The sequence below is a fragment of the Camelus ferus genome, chromosome 15, assembly GCF_009834535.1.
Source record: "Camelus ferus isolate YT-003-E chromosome 15, BCGSAC_Cfer_1.0, whole genome shotgun sequence".
Classification (NCBI taxonomy): Eukaryota; Metazoa; Chordata; class Mammalia; order Artiodactyla; family Camelidae; genus Camelus; species Camelus ferus.
Window position 1 is genome coordinate 54647805 of NC_045710.1, and position 18287 is coordinate 54666091.

The following is an 18287-nucleotide window of genomic DNA, read 5'->3' on the forward strand; positions in this document are numbered from 1 at the left end:
CAGATGCCGGACTTCTGAGCTCCTGATTTGTTCTCTCCCTGCCTCCCTTTCTCTTGTCCAGGTTCTTCAGCCCCAGGACCAAGGTCTAAATCCCCACCCCAACCCCCATTCCAAGAGCGCTGGGTGGGAAGAGAGAAAGGCACCTCCTGGCTCTGGGGCTCCCATCTGAGTGTCGTCCTCCCCCGACTCCTGAGCCACTTTACTTCCCTTCTTCACGCCCAAGGTGGAGCTTGGTTGGGGGTCCTGGAAGCAATTCCTGCCCTGACATGTCAGAGGGGACCAGTGAACGCACAGGGAAGGATTCCAAAAGAAAAAAAGCAAAGACTTTTCTCAAGTGAAAATGGCCAGCCTAGAGGGGAGTTCACAGCAAGCACCAACAGATACTCGCTGAAATGAATGAACAAGTGGATTAGCAAGATAACCAACACTCAGACTTTAAGAAGTCCTTGAAACACAAAAGAAGATGGGGCTGGGTCTAAGGATGACAGAAACACAGTCGCACTAGGTGCTGCCGCTGACAACCGCTGAGGGCGCTCTGGGGATAAACGGACATGGGAGTGCGGGTGGGAAGGTGGGTGGCTCTGCATCCGTCTGGCTTCAGAAAGTCAGAGAGCCCAGGTCACAGCTAGAACATCACGGTATTGGTTCCAGATTCTCTACAAAGGTGTCTACCTGTGGGAAAGAGAAAACCCATGAGTTAAACCTCACATTTCCAGGAGATTATACCCGTAATGCGCGCGTTGCCAAACCCGTGAGTTTCTGTGGGGAAGGGAAAGTGGGTATGGACAGGAAATGTCACCCGCCCAGGGCCACACAGTATCAAGGCGCAGAGCTGGAGAAGCCAGCGGTCTCACTTCCCTAGTTTCCAGAATGCCTTCGAGGGGGAGTTAGCAGGAAGGTGCACCGTACAAGTCAAGTGTTTAACAATTACTAGCCCCTAACACTTCACAGAATAGGGGTTCCATCAGTCACGTATACGAGGTCCCTCAGGCTTCGGATTGTGGGGGTGCACTTTGAGGTGCAGAGCACCAGACCCATACTGGAGTCTGAAGCGGTAAAAGTGCAATAAAGGAAAACCACCAGAAAGCAGGCATCTTTCCCACCCTCTTCAGGAGCTCTTCTTGTTTGGTTACTTCTTCAGAAAAATCATCATTGACGTCCAACACCAGCACTGGAATGTTGAGCAGGGCCTCAGAGTGGAGCCTGGAAGAAGTGGGAACATTCAGGGAACAGGAAAAAAGACGGCAAGTTTCACATACTCACCAAGTCTTACTAACTCAGAGGAGAGATCTAAGGTCACGCGGCTTCCCAATGAAATTTCATGTAAACAGCAGTTTAAAAAAAGAATTCAATAAAGTTGGATGGAAAGATGAGGCTGAGATTTCTCTTTAGTCTTGAGACTTCTACTGAAGGTCAGAGCCCCAGATGTTTTAAGTGGACAGCACACCAAGCCTGGGGGGAGAAGGGACCAAAACTAGGAATGTCAACTTAGTAAACTGACAATGTCTAAAATTTTTCAACCCTTTGCCCTGAGCCAACGAGGTCATCATCACTGGTCACCATGTTCCATCCAAGAGGACGTCAAAAAATGAAAAAGCTGGAGAAATAGAATCTAACAAAAGGTTTCTTGGAATATCTAGATTACATCTAATTTTAAATTTCTAATTTGGATAATGCCTGACAATTTCAATACACTCTGAACATGCTTGTGGGGGTGCCATGTTGAACTTCCTGTATTGTAAAGACTGGCGGCAGGGTGACAGGGCGGCAGGGAGTCAGGGCGGCAGGGGAGCAGCGGGCCAGAGGGGCAGGGGCGCAGGACTGCAGGGAGGCAGGCCTCTGTCCGCTGCTGCTCTCTTTGCCACTTACGGGGTTGTCTTGTGGACAAGCCAGGCTTCGTGTTGACCATGAAGCTGCTCGAGATAGGCCAACTCAATTCCCTTCTCCTCCTCCCTGGCCCTCCGGCGCAGTCTCTTCAAGCAAACCTGGAAGACAATCCCCAGGCTCTGCTGAGCTCACTGCTGATCTCGGCTGTGACAGTGCAGTCTGGGGCTCTCAGACGCACTCGCCATGTCTATCCTGGGCTCTCTCGGCTATGACTTGCTTTCTGCAGCCTTGTGTCCTTATTCAATCACAGGTTAGTGGCAAACATCATCCACCCGGGGTACCTGGAGTCACCCTTCTTTTCCCTCCTCCCAACCGCATCCAGGAAGTCACCGGGCTTTCTTTACTCTCTCCAGTTGGTTCTCTCCATGCCTCTCTCTCACCTCTGCCCTGGTCAGGCCCTCGTCACGTCACCGGGGCAGGGGCAGAAACTTCAGGCTCTCTGCCTCCTGCAGTGTATGGAAAGAGCAGCGGCCTTAAGGTCAGAAAGTCCAGGGTGAAATCCCCGTCTTCACCAGGAGCCTCCTCCTCAGCCTCCACTCAAACCCAAGGAGGCTGTGAGGACTCACAGGGGGAGGCATGTCAGGCTCCCAGCAAAAGCTGCTCTTTGCTCCCAGTTTTTCCACTCAGTCTGCCCTCCATATACTGCAATATACAGTCCTCCCTCAGGATCTGTGAAGGGGAGGGCTCCAGGACCCCCTGCAGATACCTAACTCCAAGGCTGCTCAAGTGGCTTGCAGGTGTAAAACGGTAGCCAGCTCTCCCCGTCAGCGGGGTCTGCACCTGCGAGTACGGAGGGCTGACTGTCATGGTCTTACTCTCCTGGCTTAAAACACTTTCCAGGGTCCTTACTGCCTACAGTTCAAGAAGTCTGAGTAACTTCACACTGACGATAGAGTAAGTAATCTGAAACATCTCTTTCACATCACATCATATCACTCACTCTGGGGCAGAATGTAAAACCTGAGTAGGTCAAAAGTAAAGGAAGTTAAAAAAAAAAAAGAGGTTTCAGACTAACTCTCCATCCCCCACTGCTTCCAGAGTGTGCATAATTCCACTCTGCCTTCATCTGATGGGAGAGTTTGAAGCATAGTGTCACCTTCTCCTTCACTGGTCACACAGGACATTCTCGGAGTCTGGCCACCCCTCCTAAATCCCTACTCTCAACTTCCTCAGCTCTTCCCCTGGACTCACTGCTTCAGCCAGATCTGACCTTCTGCCTACAGTGCAGACCAAGCTCTTTCGAATCTCAAAATTTTTGTTCTATGCGTGTGTTTTGCCGGAATTGCCCGCCTTCCTCCCTTCTGCCCGAGAAACGCCCCGTTATTCAACGTGATCCGTCCTGGGAAGAACAGGTAGCCGCGCCCACTGATTTCGGACTTCTCTCTTTCAAACACTTAAACCTTATCTCCACATGTACAATATTCACAAAGGTACAGACTCTGCCGTTTCCCTCTCATCTCATCTTTCCTCAAAGGGAAGAAAGTTATATAAACACATTTCATTTATGATCTGATGTCCAACTTTTCAAACTGATCAACACAGATCTAACGGTTAGTACTTCCAGCATGCCCTTTACATCTCTTTCCGCTGAATCAAGAATTGTTGTAAAACGTAGATATGTCCTTGTCCTAGGGACTCTGTAATTTAGTTAGGTAACAAGTAAAACGAAATATGCAAACCAGCAGATCAAGTGCTAAGCTGTGAGGCTTAGATTAAGTGCAGCGGGTCAGATAAGGGAGGCAGCAGTTGGGCTCCGGCAGTCAGAGAGGCGCTTCCTGGAGGAGGCGGGGGCTCCCCCTTTACCTCTGGTCCCCGCTTACTTAGCACCGCTCTGAGAGCCGGGGCGCTGTGCTAGCCCCGGACAAACACAGACCACTAGTGGCACTTCAGCTGAGTCGGAGGATGGCGGGAGGTCTACACGGGGTGCTCTGAGGGCGTAGTGCCTAGGGGAGACCAGAGGCGGGCCACAGTCCATCTTGTTCAGGGCTTAGTGTGGGGCCTGGCAGAGGACGCGGTGGATAAATATTTGTCGCACGTGTTCATTTAACGTTTTCATTTCTGACCCAGTCTATCTCCATTTACCTGGTGCTCCTACGTCCACCGTTTACATTTTTACATTCCTTCACTCGGAACCTCCTCTCTTTCCTTCTGTCTTCCTGCTGGACACCCTCATCCTCGCTGCTGACTGCAGCAAGACATCGCTCCTCGTTTCCTTCCCTCCCCCATCACACAGCTCTACTCCACTGGCTTCCAGCTCCTCAGTCCTCCACCCAAGATGACCGACAGTAGTGACTTGCTGTGCACTTTCAGAAACATTTTATGCATGTACACTTTCTTACCCCAGCCTTGCTTTCTAAAACACACACCTAAAAGGGGTCCTATCGCTCCGTTGTTTTGTTGTTACGTATCACTATAGTACTTTCTAATTCTTTTTCATGACTTCAGAGTTTAACAGGGCATAGATGGAGCATCATATATTCAGCCGGTCCCTACTGATGACCTCGTGGGTTGTTTGCAATAACTTGCTATTACAACCAACGCTGCCTTGCACATGAAGCCACAGTGCCGCGTGGGAGAGTATTTACGGAGTAAATTCCAAGGAGCATGATTAATAGGGCAAAGGTCTGTACACTTGCTAGTACAGACTGCCACACTGCCTGCCTCCTTAGAGGCTGACCAAGTCACATTCCTGCCTGCAAGGTAGCTTCAGGATTTCTAAACATAGCAAAAAGCTATCTAATTTTCCTCTCTGAGAAAAACATCATCGGCATTAATGAAAATGTATATTTTTAAAAATGTGACTTTATGTTTTCAATTAGACACAAGGGCAGAGCAATTCTTTTTATAAAAGCTATAATTATTCATTCATTGCTGGCAGGCAACATTGATGCTAAAGTCTCTCCTGTTAAAATAGGTAACATTTCCCTTTGCACTATTAATTGGCTTAACAGAGCAAACTTTTCTTCTTCCCCAGAAGTCTAGGCAAATTTCTATTTTGAGCATTTGGCATGATTCTTGCTTTATTGATATGGTTACAAGAAGTTCTATTTTTCACAAAATCCTGTACAAACAGTGCTTTATTCTGGTCCCGCTTTACCTCAGTCATCAGAGGAAGACACACCTGAATGCGACTAGGAAAGACAGAGCATCTGGCCACGGCAGGGGAGGGGCCCTTCTGTCAACCCGCCCCTTCACTTACTGGCCCCACCCCCTTGAAGAGCTGCCGTGCAGGACTGCATGGAGTCAGAGACAGCAACTGGACGGTGACTGCTGGTGGCTCTGGCCCCTGTGCCTCCCGAGCCCCACACGCAGGTGCCACTTGTCCCCAGGCCCCTCCCGCACGCTGTCTCCATGCCGCAAACACGGCCTGGCTCTTGGCGGCACACTGGCCAGCTACACTCTCTTGTCCTGATTCCACGGGGCACGGAGGCCCAGCCACTTCTTTTCTGATTTTTTAATTGTTGGTTCGCTTGTTTTCTACAGTTTAGGGCAGAGCAGGTGGGAAGGAGCAAAAGGTCCACCTCAGGCCCACCTCCTGCGCACCAAACCCAGCATCTCCTAGGGCTCTGCGCCGGTGGCGGAGCGCCTGCACGGCTTCCCACGGGGAGATGTTGCCACTTCTGCTCTGCCCTCTTGGATCTCACAGAAGACATCGGCGGTAACTTCAAGGGATGGGCATCGGCATCCCTGGGCTCCTGGCTCTAACGGCATCAAAACAGCACCCAAATCCCCATGCAGTCACCAGATGAATACATTTTTTTCTACCATTAAATTACAATACTCCCTCAACCCTTATTCTTCCCCAGCTAGAAGACCTCAATTAGTCTCTCCAAACAGGTGTATCAGCCAGACCATAACAGTAACAATCACTACCACCATTGTCATCACCGCTGTCCCTTCTAACAAAGCCATTCTGAGTATACACAGAGGTCAGGAAGGCTTTCTTGCTTTCCTTACGGGTCCCAGCGTCCCAGCAGGTTAGGTCAGGTTAGGAACCAGGAAGAGGCTCAGCCAGTCCTCTTGATTCTTCTCCTAAGGCTTACCCCTTCAACCTGCCGTTGTTTTCAACTATTCTGCTGGAAACCTGTCGCCTCTTCAACACCCAACCACAGTCGTCGCCCAGTTCAAGTCCACGGGGCTCTTACTCGTCCCTGGCCCAGGCCATGAGCCCTCCTGGGGCCCAGGACTTTCCTCTCGCCCTGAACCCTACACTCAGCTACTTCAAACCATCGTCTCTGGCAGGACTCTCCTTCTCCCCTAATCACTGACACCAATCCCCACCCCTACAGTTCAGTCACCTGCAAAACTGGCCTTGTCTATTCCTGCTCCCAGGCAACGAAGCTACTCCAAGAGTCATAAATAAGAGACCCAGCCAGACTCAACTTAATTCTTCTCACAGAAGGTTCTCAGCCCTCTGGCTTCATCAAATGTCTACTGGAGTTTCACTGTAAACCTCAGACCCTACTTATGTCTGTGGACGCTCTTTATTTCCTCCCATGATCTAGCTACTGCTCCACAATCTTCAGAAACTCCTGACACAAAGAGCCCCAATATCTGGCCCCAGGCACACCCAGGGCCCCTTGCCGGGCTGCCACCTTCCTGAGGCCAGGCCTTCTGCGAGGTCATCTCCTCTCTGGCTCCTGTGAGCCGGTGCCATGGGGACTCTGCCAGCATTTTCTGACCCTGCTCAGTCTGCTCACAGGCATCCTCCTGTCCATAGGGCTCAGTCCTGTCTCCAAAAACCAATGGTCTCTCTAGCCTGAACAGAGTTTTCCCTCCTAAGATTATGTGGTGTAGCTGGCATTTGACTGTATATCAGATGTATGTCTCACAAGCTGAGAGCAACACAATCTCTCAAAAAAATGTCCCCGCCTTGACTCAGAGTCCCACTCCAGAAGAGCCCTTAGAGATCACTAGTCTGAGACGCTGGACTCGACAGACAAGGGCCCCTCCAGGGGAAGGGCTCCCAGCGGCTGCCCACGGTCACTGCCTGCCAGCAGAGCCAAGCACCACTGCCACCTCCAGTCCTCAGTGCTCTGCCACAACCTCACCCTGCAGTGTGCTGGGCCGGCTCCACGGGCCAAGCCAGAGGGCCATGGGATGCAACTTCCGTGGTGCATCTCGCTTTAGCAGTAGGCATCCTCAAAGGTCAGAGGGAGACTCTATGTTAGGGCAGTAACAGGATGATGTGTGGATACCCTCCTTTTCTTCCTCCTGACATGCTACTCAGGAAACCATCAAGACCACCACGGACTCTGATGACTCAGTTAGAAGGAAGGAAACGCTGAGGCAACTGGCTACAGGTTAGCTGGTCAGAGGGTCCAACCTGCAAACTGGGTGATAAAGATAATGCCCAACTTCCTCTGTGTGCTTCCTACTTCAAGAGGGACGCTTTCTATGCACGGTCAATTGCTTTAGCACTCTGCTGCAGAAAGCCAGTGGGAAAAGGGTGCTTACGCTAGAATGGGGGGGGGTGCTCACCCACTGCACACCGTGCTCCAGGGCACACCCACGATCGAATTTTTCCAACTGGAAAATCAGGGGCTTGGAGAACATCACCTCTGAAGTTTCATATGGCCCTGAAGTCCAAGGCTTTCGATTCTGTGTTACCTGGGGAGTAGCCTGGAGGTAGATGAAGCCATGCAATCCGAGCCGGCTGGCAAACTCCTGCAGGAGAAAAGAATGCCAGTCCTGATAGATATGCCATTCCATGCCACTGAGGGAACCGTTCTCAAAAAGATTCTTTGCAAAGATATACCTGGTTGGAAATGTAAGTGGGATGGGGGAAGGCAGGAAAAATGGAAAATGGAATGAAAGACAAAAGAGAGAAGAAAAAAATCAATAACCAACTTGTTCATGTCTGTCCAAACCACTTAACCTTTCTAGCTCATCAATCTTTTTCCCCCTTTTTCTTTTTTAATTGACATATAGTTGGCTCTTAACCTTTCTAGCTCCTCACCAAACTTGAAGAAATCTGAATTCTTCACCTATGTCCTTCCCTCCTTGCTCAACACTAAGATGAGAACAGCATTCAGACTAATAGGGGCCAAAATCACAGCTCTCCGGATGGATGAATCCACTGGAAGAAAAGGGGCGCTGAAAGAGACGTCACTGGTCGCTAACAATTTTCCCTGCTGGATATCAGTCAAAACAGACAGTAAGTGGTGCACGTCAACTCGAACTTCTGAGATTTCCTTATTATTATTGTAAGTAAGCCCCCGAACAAAAAAACCAACCTAGTATAAAGCATCTACCACTTTTAATTTAAGGACTTAAGGCTTCCACGCTTCTGGGCTGCTGAGCCATCCTCCTGTCTCACTGAGTGGGGAAGGAACTATGTATAAGTGGTGTCAGCCACGGAGCAGGAAGCGTGTCTTCTCCTGACCGCAGCATTACTGAGGAAGCAGACCCTCCTCCAAAGCAAGCACGGCTGGGCTCGTGCTTCCTCTCCTGCTGAGCTTCTAATCCAGACACAAGAGAGCTAACTCTTAAAAGCAAAGTGGCTTCCCGCCTTGCTTACTTCCACAACTGAAGGAGCATGTGGTAAACAGGACAGCAGAGCAGCTAGAACCCACTGCTTCAGGAGGGTCGCTTCTGCTTTCAAACCTCAGGCATCTTGATACAAAGCACAATTTACATCTTTTAAACAATGAATTCCAGTTCCTAAGGCAACGCTCAGCAACTGGCCACTTGTGGGAAAATGAAATTCAGAAACCTTGTGTGTGAACGGCTCAGGGAAGCACACACCACAAGGCTGCGAGTGTTGTGATAAGAGAATGGGTTGCAGAGGCACATTCCTGAGTCGAATCCTGGCTTCCAAAGTCACTAGCTGTGTCACCACGGGCAAGTCATCAGCCCGTTTCTTCCTCTGAACAAAGACAGAAGAGTAGACCCCAGAGTTGTGAGGACTGTCCCTAATACTGACAAGGTGCTCACAAGAGTGACTGACACACAGGACTCAAGACACTGTAGCTGTTATGATAACTACTTCATTGCCAGGCTATGTAGGGAGTAACCTGGGAGCCCCAGAAGCTGACCCTCCCAGTCTGGAATGGTTTAGCGAGAGTCTAGGTGAAGGTAACCAAAAAAGGAGGTGACTCTTTTTTTTCCCCCTGAAACGAGCTCTCAGTTATTGACTACTTACAGTACAGTGATTCCGTATCTTAGCTGGTAATCAAAGACGGTTACGTATTAAGTGAGAGAAGACACAATCTCTCTTCCAGGTAGCAAGAGGTTACTTTCATAATTCAGTTTCTGAAAAATGTTTTCAGCTTCTTCACAGGTAACATGGAAACTAAGATCTTACCAAGAGAAAGTAAATACCTATTAATAAGCCCCATTTAAAAAAGGGCCCTCGCCTGTTTTGAGGATGAGCCCTATTTCTCCCATGCTGCTGGTGATGGGGGCAGAGAGGGACTATAAGGGCGTGGTGCTGCCGCTGAGGGGAGGGAACCACTGCAGCACAGGAGAACCAGCTCGAGGACCTCGGTGTCGGGCGTCCCTGCTCTAAAATAAAACCACATGCTACTGTTTCTCTGAACTCAAACAGAAAAGGCTGAGATTTCTTCCTCCTGTCATCCACTCTCCCAAACAACCCAGCTGCCTCCTCCTTTGGAACACCTGTGACACAGCCTCAGGGTTCCCTGTTAGACTAAAGTCACCGTGAAGGCAGAGACTGGGTCTGCTTTGCTGACCTCTGGAGCCCCCAGGCCTGGCCTGGAGCCTGAACACAGGCAGCATTCAGTGAGAATCTATGCTGAGCAAATGAACAAATGAATAAATTTTTAAATGAGTGGAAAGGCTGTAAATTATCATCATGGATTAGAATGTGTAATTAGTTATACTCTTTGTCTCAAAAATGCCCCCTCTGAAAAAAAATATAGGATGTTGTAGATCCTTATAGTGCAATCCTCATCTCCTCCTTTACAAGTACATGTTAAGATCTTGCAACTTCTATACAAAATATTTCTACCTCTGAGGGGTCTCTCATGAGCCTGCCTCACTAAAGGGCTGGAAATCAAAAGACTGATGGTGAACGCTTCCAAGCAACACACATAGTTATACACAATGCATCTTCCTAATCTGAGAGGCGCGGTTTGGGAGAAGGGAGAGGAATGTAGGTAGCAGTATGGCCAATAGTTGAAAAAGAACCCAAATCTACAGCCAAACCATTTATAATTCATATATTTAGCTTTTAAAAAGAGCCGTCTCTCTCTTGGAGTCCAGAGAGAAGGAAGCCTAGCCTGGAGGGGTTGTTCTCATTTCTGGAATGGTTTTTAAGTAATGTTTAAAAAAATCACAAAACACTGACAAATGTACCCTCAGTTTTTCCTCCAGGAGGCTTTATGGGAGCACTAACAAGTAGAACTAGTTTGTCTAATTTGGAATTAAATGGGTAACCAATCTAGTGTCCTCAGAAGTGAATGGACAATACAAATGTAGCATCTTCTATTTTGTAACTCAGAGGGGCTTAAGATAGACCATCGTGCTTTAAGCCACCATTTCACTGACACAGGTCATTCATGGCCTTTAGATAAAAAACCCCCCAGCAATGTCCAGGTCAAGGCACCCTTACTTCACCTCCGAGTGGTGTAAACACAAGTCACAGCCTGGTCAGGTGGCAGAACCAGGAATCCCGGAGCCCAGAGGGACTAGCTCCTCTAGAACAGACGGGCTTAGCTCCCCAGCTAGCTGCGAGCCTTGACTGGCAGCGACTCCGGGGGGGGTGGTCCAGCTCAGCGCAAATGTGCAATTTCTACTCAGGAATCCTTTCTCGAAGAATAAAAAAAGGAAAAACATATTTCTCCTACCATTTTAGGAACACAAATTTTAATTCCGTCTGCTTTTTTCTCAAAGGTGATCACCAACCACCAATTCATTTGGTTTGCTAGAAGATACTCTGCTACTTAAGTGTCTACTCTATGCCTTTTAGCATGTAATGGTTACACTAGGTAGCTACCAGCCTGCCTCGACGTTAGAAAATAAGGAAACATAATCAGTGTCAATATGAGAAATTAAGTGCATTCAGTTTATGAGAAACACAATTTCCTTTCCTGACATATATGGGAACTCTGTGAAATTTATAAGTCCGAACAAATCTGTATAGTGTTGTCTTTAAAAAGAAGGCAATTTTCCCAAGTATAATTTTCAATGAGCAGAGCAGTGCAGGGTCTGAGCGAGAGGAGAAAGCACGCAGGGCTGAACACGGAGCCCGTGACCAGCGTGGGGTCTCAGGGTCTTACCTGTCACTGTACACAGACCTCTCAAAGATCTGTACTGCCTTGCTGGCCTCTAAGAGTTTCTCAGGTAAGGGCTCCAACTGTACTTTCAGGCGGCTCATAAAAGAAAACGTCTGGAACGTGTAGGACCATCGTGCCGGCTTCTGGTACATCATATCCAGCAAGTTTCCGAGATTTGGAGCTGTGCCGGCCTAGAGGCAAATTACAAGATGGAGAATTTCCTAGAAGGCGTGAACCACCTCCTATCCCCGCCCCCACCCTGCAGGTGTGATAACCAGTGAGAGAAGCTACTATAAAAGTTTCCTTCCACTAAAAAGATACAACCACACCCCTCAGCTTAGTCAAAAATAGATCATCAAGGAAGAGATCTTCCTACCTTATGAGACAAGACTCTGACAGAGGGAAATGGCACACCACCGTTAATACACCAGAGAGACCAGAGGGAGAACCACACAAAGGCTAGCACAGCCACCGACTGAAGGGCTTGCAGAGCCGGTCGGAGGAGGGGCTGGCAACCAACAGCCATCTAAACCTCTCCTTGGAGCGGAGCACTCTGTTGCTTCTCTTTTGAGCTTCCATTTGTGGCTACTTCTTTTTAAAACTTCAACCCAGACAAGAGAGTAACATTATTTGAAAATCAAACCAACCAAATAGAGTGCTCTCTCTCTTACAGCAAGGCTATAATTTGTTAAGCAAACAAACAAATGAACAGACAAAAACAAACAAATCTCTCCTCCTCGATTCTGGAGACTTTACGAAAGGCATCTGAAAACCCACTTACTCAGCAGGTGCAGGTGGGAACATGTGTAAGGTGCTCAGGAACCCTGGGTTCCTCCCCTGGGCTCTGCCACTGACTCAGTGCAAAAGTGAGTTCTGAGCAAAGCATTCTGGATCTGCATTCATTCAGTCACCATTAACTGAAGGCCTGTGTGGAGGAGACACTACATGAGCTGGGTGCTACAAGGGGCACAGAAAGCAAAACTAAGATTTATCTCAGTGTTCACTGTGCTCTGTTATCTCATTCAATCTGCAAAAACAGCTTCATGAGGTAGGTACTATGGTTACGCACATGTTCTTGAGAATATCCTCTCAGAAAGGCTAAGTAACTTACTTGTCCAAGGTTTCGTGGTAAGTGTTCAGTGGACACTCAAACCTGGCTTCCTCTAACTTCTTTATTCTAATACCTCTCCATATTAAGGCGAGCGAGACATGGCTCCCAAACTCAAGGAGCTCATAATGCAAAAGGAAAGGGGTGACAACGATACAGAGAGCTAGACTATAAAGCAGAACACAGCATGAAGGGGTGATCATGTATGGTGGAGGGAATCTGAGAAAGTTTCTGGGAAAAAGTGACATTAAGCTGGGAAGTGACATGGAATTTCCACAGATGGAAATAGGAGGAAGAAGAAATCTTAGGTAGAGACAAAAATACAGGAGTGGGGAAAAGGGTCAGACAACCAATGGTCCAGTTTGGCTAAATATCAGGCCTGCCTGGATTCCAAAGAAGGGTCCGAGCCCTTTGGAAGGCTTCAGCAGGCAGAGCAGAGAGGTTCACAAAACAGTCTCGCTCCTTCCATCCCCTAACACACACACACACACACACACACACACACACACCAGCCTCACAAATGGCCCCTGGCTAAGAGCTGGAGGTAGAAGCACGGGACAAATTTGAAGCTACTCGAGTCTCTGACGGTGTCACTAGGGGGCCCCTGGTGTGTAGTGTATGTAGTCCTGATACAGCGCGGAAGCCCCCTAAGTGGGCAGAGGTACTCGGTTGACTGGGTGGGGGCTTCTACCAGCAGGCTGTGGGCTAGCCGCGGATAAAATATTGCACAGAGGCCTGCAAAACAGCTGAAAGAACCCATCTCAGCGACAGAACGTATGCAAACAACCCTTCAAACATATACACAGATAGAGGGCTAATCACTGGATGTGAAAATATCCAGCCATTCAAAAGGAGAGGACCAAGCCACGTGCTCAGGACAAGCAGCCTCTCAGGACACAGCTGATACGGGAGACAGGAGAAAACAGAAAAAATCTCGATGAGATTCACAAGACTAACACATTGATAAAACAGGCTATTAAAAAAAAAAAAAGGAGCAATAGGAAAAGAACATTCTTAGATGGGAAAAACGCAGCTGCCAAAACAAAACACCCAATGAAGATGGTAACCATCAGACTAAACTTCAGTCAACCTAACCAGTGACTGTCACATAGATACCAACTCAAGAAAATTTCCCTAAACTAAGAGGAAAAAAAGCAGAAAATTATGAAAGAAATGAAAAGACACACAGTTTAGGAGACCCAATACACACTGTTGCATAGTGGTAGCGTATTTTTTTGTTTTTTTCTTTCTTTCCTCTGGAAAGACACAGCAAGCCATAATGTCACTTGTGTCCCACCTTACAGCAGGTAATACAATTCTGTATCAAACAACTTTTCAAACAAGGGCTAAAATGATACCTCAGAAAAGCTACCCACTCAGAGGAAATAATTTTCCTTCTCATGCGGTAAGAGTCCAATACAGGGAAATGTCACCCCCAATAAAAAAGAGATGAGCAGAGGAAGACCACTACTCGTAAGGTATGTGATGCCCTCTCATCAAATTTCACCATCAGTGAGAATCACTGTCTAACAGAAACACGGCTTACCTCCAGGTATTTTAGAACGGCAATGAAGTTTAAAACCACGGGATGACTAGGAGTTACAGTCGTGGGAACTGATCAGATAGAAAAGCAGCCAAAATCAAAGAAGAAAAATTAAAGAAAATCTCTGAGATGTGAGACTTTCCATCTAAGAAATTCACTGAGTCACTGAGAAAAGATTTAATATAGATTTACGCATACAGTTCTCTCTCTCTCACACACACACACACACAAGTACCCACGACCGGACCTATCCTGGCAAAATGTGAACAATTCATAAAAGCAAAACAACACAAAAACCTAAGGTGGAGGAAAAGCATGAATTACCTACATTTTTTTTTTTTTAAAGATCAGAACCATATAACACTTCCCTACAAAAGAAACTGAAGACATATAGACAAACAATCACTCAGAAATGATACCACTCACTTTCCAAAAAGTTTCTCTAAAATATATTTCAACCAATTGAAAAATGAATCAAAATAAAGAATCAAGAAATGGGAAGAAGTGGTAACAAGAAAACAGTGGTCAGTGAATGACCAGCAGAACAGAGTTAAGTATAAAGTAACTACTATTAATGTGGTTAGGAAGTTTACTGCCAATTTCTACTGTTAAAAGAGAAATTTCACAATATAGAAACACCCTGGATCTATAAAATTACAGATTTCTATAATCTGGGGGATGGAATCGGGAGAAAAGGATTATAAGAAAGTAGTAAAAGTTAATTTTTTTCTTTCACAGAGACTTCACTGACATTGATAGATAGGTTCAAACGTGTGTGTGTGTGTGTGTGTATATTTTAATTAAAGTAGAATTGATTTACAATCTTTTATTAGTTATATCAGGTGTACAGCATAGTGATTCAGAATTTTTTGCAGATCATACTCCATTACAGGTTATTACAAGATGATGGCTATAATTCCCTCTGCAACACAGTACATCCTTGTTGCTTATCTGTTTTACACATAATAGTTTGTATCTGTTAATCTCATACCTCTAATTTGTCCCTCCTCTGGTAACCATAAGTTTGTTTCTAGATTTAGGGGTCTTAAACATGTATGTTTTTAACTTAAATGTTTCCACTGGTGGAATAAAAATAGTAAAGTTTCCATATGAATGAAGGAAAAAAGGAGATGAAAGCACAAAATAAAGTGGCAGGAATAAATTAAACATCGTCATGATAAATGGGAAAAAAATCTCAGGAAAGGCAAACCCTGGGACTCGGTGAAAGCTAAAAACCCTGTTCGTAAGAGAAATACCTAAAACAAGATGACACAGATGAACTGCAAACAGAGGGACAGCAAGCTCCACCAAGCAGATGCAAACAAAAAAGCAGATGTGGCAAAGCCGTATTAAGAGAAAAAGCAGTAAATGCTATAAGAGGGGTTTTTAACACTAATAAACCAATAAAAACTTCACAAAGAAGTTATGAACCTTTTTACATGAATAAAGCACTAAAATACAAAAATATAGAGCAAAGCCAATTAAAAATACAGGGAGAACCAAACAGAACACAATAAAAGCTCAAAACTTTAATACACTTCTCTAAAGATTTAATAAATAAAAGTAGACCCCAAAATGAGCACTTGGAGGATAAGACTCTCAGTCATTATTTTTCTCACATATCTGAAATTGGGATACATCTTACAATGCTTATTAAACTTAACAGACATTTTAATTATTCCTTAGAAGTGTTTCCTAAAATGATTATGTGTCTTACAATCAATGGCATTTTAGAATTTATAAAATATGTCACTTTAAACTCCATACCTTACAGATAATACATATTCTTCTTAAAAGTCCACGGCACACTTACCAAAATGATCATACATAAGCCATGAAGAAAAGCTCAGTAAGTTTCCCCAATTAAAACTTCTATAAAGGCGGGGAGGGTATAGAGCTCAGTGGTAGAGTATGTGCTTAGCACGCCATAAAAAAAATTAAATTAAAATAAATAAATACATAAATAAATCTAATTACCTCCCTCCAAAACAAACAAAAAGTTTTAAAAACTATATAAGCCACATTGACCATAACAAAATAAAATTAGAATTAACAAAGTAATAAACACCCAAAATCTACTCAGAATATGTAAAACATTCAGAGTAATTCTTGAGCAAAAAATAAATCAAAACTGTAATTACAAACTCTAGAAATTTCAGTTAAAATCTCATATGTTAAAATCCAGAAGACAGAGCCAAAGCTTATCCCATGAAGAAAATTTCCAGTTGCAAATGCTTTTATTACTAAGGCAGAAAAAGGGGGAAATACACAAATTAATCATTCACACTAAAGAGCTTTAAAAATGCAAAGAAATTCTGAGAAGTAAATAAATAAATTTAAAGACAAAAATGAACAAATTAGAATGTAAGCCCCCACAGAATTAAGAAATAAAACCCATTAATTGGGTCTTTTAAAACAGGACAAATAGACAATCATCTGTCCTATCTATCCTTCCCCAAATATTCACACAAATAAGCAACGTAAGACAAAAGACAGTAATTCTGGACACAAAAGAATTAAAAGTATAAAAGAATACATGTACTAATTTTACACAATTAAATTTGAAAATCTCAATAACAGGGTAATTTCCTAAGAAAACAAAATGATCAAAATTGACTCAAGAATGTGAAAAAAAAAAAACACTAAATGATAACTGAGGAAGAAACAGTTGGCCAATAACTATGAATCCATATAATTTGAAAACCGATTTCTATCATACCCTCAAGGAATAGATGATTCTTATGCTAAAAATAATGCAAAACTTCTCGTTTTCACAACCATGATGGTAAAATCCGTCAAAAACTATTCACACAAATATTAATACCATTAAATTTATAAATATACATGCAAAATCCCAACTTAATGGAACAGTACACCATGAATGAAAGGGTTCATTCTAGGAATGTGAAGATGGCACCATTATCAAATCTATGACTAATACTAAGAGATATAAAAAGAAAAAAATCCCATGGTTACCTCACTAGATGCTAAAAAAGGCCTCTGATGAAAATCCAACATCTGATGCTGATAAAAACAGTTAATATCCTAGTAATAAAAGGGTACCTCCTCCGCATGGTTTACTGAAATGAATGACAATCACAGAACTCGACAGTGAGACATCGGAGGTAGCTTCACGAACGACAGAAGAGATAAGGGTGACTACCACCACTGCTATCATTTAACATTCTTCTGGAACTTCTGTCCAATGAAAGGAAACAGAAACGAGGTTTGGATACTGGAAAACTCTTACAAATGATTAGTATTTAGAGAAAACGATTATTTTCTAAAACCTCAAGCAATTAAGCTAAAAAATTAATATGAAAACTAAGGCACACAAGACAAATACAACAATCAACTGCTTTTCTTTAAAATAGCAATAACCTGTTTGAAAAAGGTGATGGGAAAACAGATCCTAGTCACAATAACAAAATACAAAATCACTCAGGAATAAACTAAACAAGCCCACTGCTGGGACACAGAGATAACGTAGGGGAAATGAGACTCCTGTAACTTTAAGGCCATATAAAGAGTAAAAGCTTAAAAGCAAGGGAAAGAAAAGCAGGTGCATGTTTTTATAATCTGGGGCTGTGAGAGGGCTTTTTAAACTTTAACATCAAAGGTAGGAACTCTAAAGGACAAGACAGATCTGATCATATAAAAACTTCCAAGTATCATACTACAAAATATATCATATGTAAATATAAAGGAAAAATGACAAACTGGGGAAAGTATTGACAGAGTTAAGATACATAATATACAATGAGTTCTTATGAAGTCATTATAAAAACCTGAAAATCTCAACGGAAAAAAAAAGCAAGAGGTTTGAATAGGCAGTTCAATAAAGCATGCTAATAAATGGCTGATAAAAAAGTTCAATTCACTGGCAACCAAAGAAATGTGAAATAAAATAACACACCATTTTCTTGCCTCTCAAGTTAGAAAAGATGAGGGGAATGGGTACAGCTCAGTGGTAGAGCGCATGCTTAGCGTGTACAAGGTCCTGGGTTCAATCCCCAGGACCTCCATTAAAAAAATAGTAATAATAATTCTCTAAAAAAGAAAAGATGAAAAAAATAACTCCCAATGTTGCTGAAAGTATGAGAAAACTAGTACAACTTTTCCGAAGGAAAATTTTGTTAAATACAACAGAATGTCAACAAAACATGTAATTTTTGGATATCAAAATTCTAGTTCTAGATTATGGTTCTAAATTACCCTCAAGATTTAGCTATTAAAAAGAAAAAAAGATACAGCTACAAGGATATTCATTGTTGTAACAATGTCTATAATAAGGAGAAATTAGAATACTAAATATTCAAAATAAGACTAGATAATTAAATGATAGTAAACCATATTATGCAGTATATGGCAACCATCAAAATGATGTTACTATGAAAAAAGATGTTGTATATCAAGTGACATGTAGGTGACAATCAGGACTTTTGTTTTAAAAAAGGAAATGTATGTATGTTTGATACATTTATGTAAGTGTGTGTAAATATATATATAT

The 18287-nt window shown here is 44.2% G+C and overlaps 1 protein-coding gene across 6 annotated transcripts in view; it reads right to left on the reverse strand.

Moving 5' to 3' along the window:
* Positions 1 to 409: 409 nt before the first annotated feature.
* Positions 410 to 18287, reverse strand: part of DGUOK (deoxyguanosine kinase) — a 30825-nt gene continuing 12947 nt past the window's right edge. For 3 of the 6 annotated variants that reach the window (XM_006176140.3, XM_032497883.1, XM_032497887.1), the window contains 5 exons: positions 11130 to 11317; positions 7498 to 7645; positions 1870 to 1985; positions 1104 to 1203; positions 410 to 672 (listed from right to left, as the gene is read on the reverse strand). In XM_006176140.3, coding sequence (XP_006176202.2) covers positions 634 to 672; positions 1104 to 1203; positions 1870 to 1985; positions 7498 to 7645; positions 11130 to 11317 — 591 coding nt within the window. In that variant the 3' untranslated portion in view covers positions 410 to 633. Of the gene's footprint in view, positions 673 to 1103; positions 1204 to 1263; positions 1453 to 1869; positions 1986 to 7497; positions 7646 to 11129; positions 11318 to 11907; positions 12052 to 18287 lie in introns of all 6 variants that reach the window. The other 3 variants (XM_032497884.1, XM_032497886.1, XR_001364868.2) reach the window with 2 other exon arrangements.